This window comes from Sinocyclocheilus anshuiensis, unplaced genomic scaffold (assembly GCF_001515605.1).
Source record: "Sinocyclocheilus anshuiensis isolate Anshui unplaced genomic scaffold, SAMN03320099.WGS_v1.1 scaffold959, whole genome shotgun sequence".
NCBI classification, from domain to species: Eukaryota; Metazoa; Chordata; class Actinopteri; order Cypriniformes; family Cyprinidae; genus Sinocyclocheilus; species Sinocyclocheilus anshuiensis.
This window is the reverse complement of record NW_015542406.1, coordinates 149,092-150,753: the sequence shown is the minus strand read 5'-3', so window position 1 is coordinate 150,753 and position 1,662 is coordinate 149,092. Positions and strand designations below refer to the sequence as shown.

Genomic DNA, 1,662 nt, shown 5'->3' with positions numbered 1-1,662 from the left:
AAGTATTACTGCACATTAATGCAAAAGTTTTAACGCCTGCTAAAAGTCACAACACTACTCACTTTGTCTTTCTAAGGCAACTTTATCAAGAGTCACATGATGCAGCATAACATCATCTCCTACCTGAGGCACTAAATTATTGTCCAAAATATCGTCTAGAAGAACGCATGTAGCAACGTAGTGGTAAAACCCCTTTAAAATGTTAATTCTAAGTCTAAACTGTATCATGTTAAATGTAAAAACTGACAATAGTCCTACATTGTCATGCTGTCTGTGGGCTCAACAGACATATAGACCGTAAATGCAACAAATAAATGACATTCTTAATTTAGACTTTCATTTTATTCACAAATTGTCTCAAAAAGCTAAGACTAAAGACAAAAAGAGCCTCTCATTTTATCCTCTCATATGCTTCCACCTTGTGGCCAAATATGGCATAAAATTTGAACAAATAAGACACTTAAAGAAACATGTTAAAAAACATGGGATAAGAACAAATAAAAACAATGGCAAGGAACTTTTTATAAAATAGCCTTAATTAGAGATTAAAAACCTTCTTAAGGTTGAACATATGAACCTACCCCGTGTTCATATTGCATTCTCACATTTGGTCAGAAATTTACCTAAAGTATTCAGGTAATCTATATTTTCCACAGCATCTCTAAGATCCAGTGTATGAAACCATTTGGAATGAGGCTACTAACGCTCATGTTGGAAGTTTACACGGTCCCGTGTGCAGCTGCAGCGCCCCCTGTCTGTGAAGAGCACTTAAAGTTCTAAATTCCAAAGGCATTGTGTGTGGACTGGCACTGGATGTGTAGTGGTAAGTTAGCGTGTCGTAGTAGTGGTACTTGACCGGTTTGCCGTCAGGATCATGAGCGAAAGGCCAGAAGCCGTACAAGTGGATCTCATCACAAAAGCGTGTGGCCATGGTGTACATCAGGAGTCCAGTGGTGGGTCTTTTAATCTGGACATGATTGGTCAACCAGTATCTGAAAGAAAATCAATGATCACTTACAAACATAAGACTGAGTGCATGCTTTCTTACAATTATTATGATGTATGCTGTTTTATATTTGTAGATCAATTACATTGAAGGGATAGTTCACCCCAAAATGAAAACTCTGTCATATTTACTCACCCTCATGTCGTTTACAACCCGTAAGACCATTCATCTTTGGAACACAAATTAAGATATTTTTTTAAGAAATCTGAGAGCTATCTAACCCTGCATAGACAGCAACACAACTGACACATTCAAGGCCCAGAAAGGTAGTAAGGACATCATTAAAACAGTCCATGTGAAATCACCGGTTCAACAATTTTATGAAGCTACGAGAATACTTTTTGTTTGGCAAACAAAACAAAAGACTTTATTCAACAATTCTTCTCTTCCACGTCAGTCTTCGTGCGTTCAGAAGCAGTAGCGTGTGGTGGTGTTTTAAAATGAGTAGGCAGTTATATATACTGTATATATATATATATATATAATTCATGTCCTTTTTACACTTAATGTTTACACTAAGTGCAAATAGCTATAGATTCTATTTACACCTAGCAGGACTTTCTGCTATTTATACTACTTATTGCAGATAGTGGCAATTATCTGCACCTCAGTATTGTAGTACATTATAAAACAGTATGCAATAATAACAATAACAA

At 36.2% G+C, this 1,662-nt stretch overlaps 1 protein-coding gene across 1 annotated transcript in view; it reads right to left on the bottom strand.

Annotated features, from left to right (window-relative positions):
* Nucleotides 1–385: 385 nt before the first annotated feature.
* Nucleotides 386–1,662, bottom strand: part of LOC107693033 (alpha-2,8-sialyltransferase 8B-like) — a 15,409-nt gene continuing 14,132 nt past the window's right edge. Inside the window, exon 6 of the mRNA XM_016492276.1 lies at nt 386–992. Within this exon, the coding sequence (XP_016347762.1) occupies nt 707–992 (286 nt within the window). The 3' untranslated portion in view covers nt 386–706. The remainder of the gene's footprint in view (nt 993–1,662) is intronic.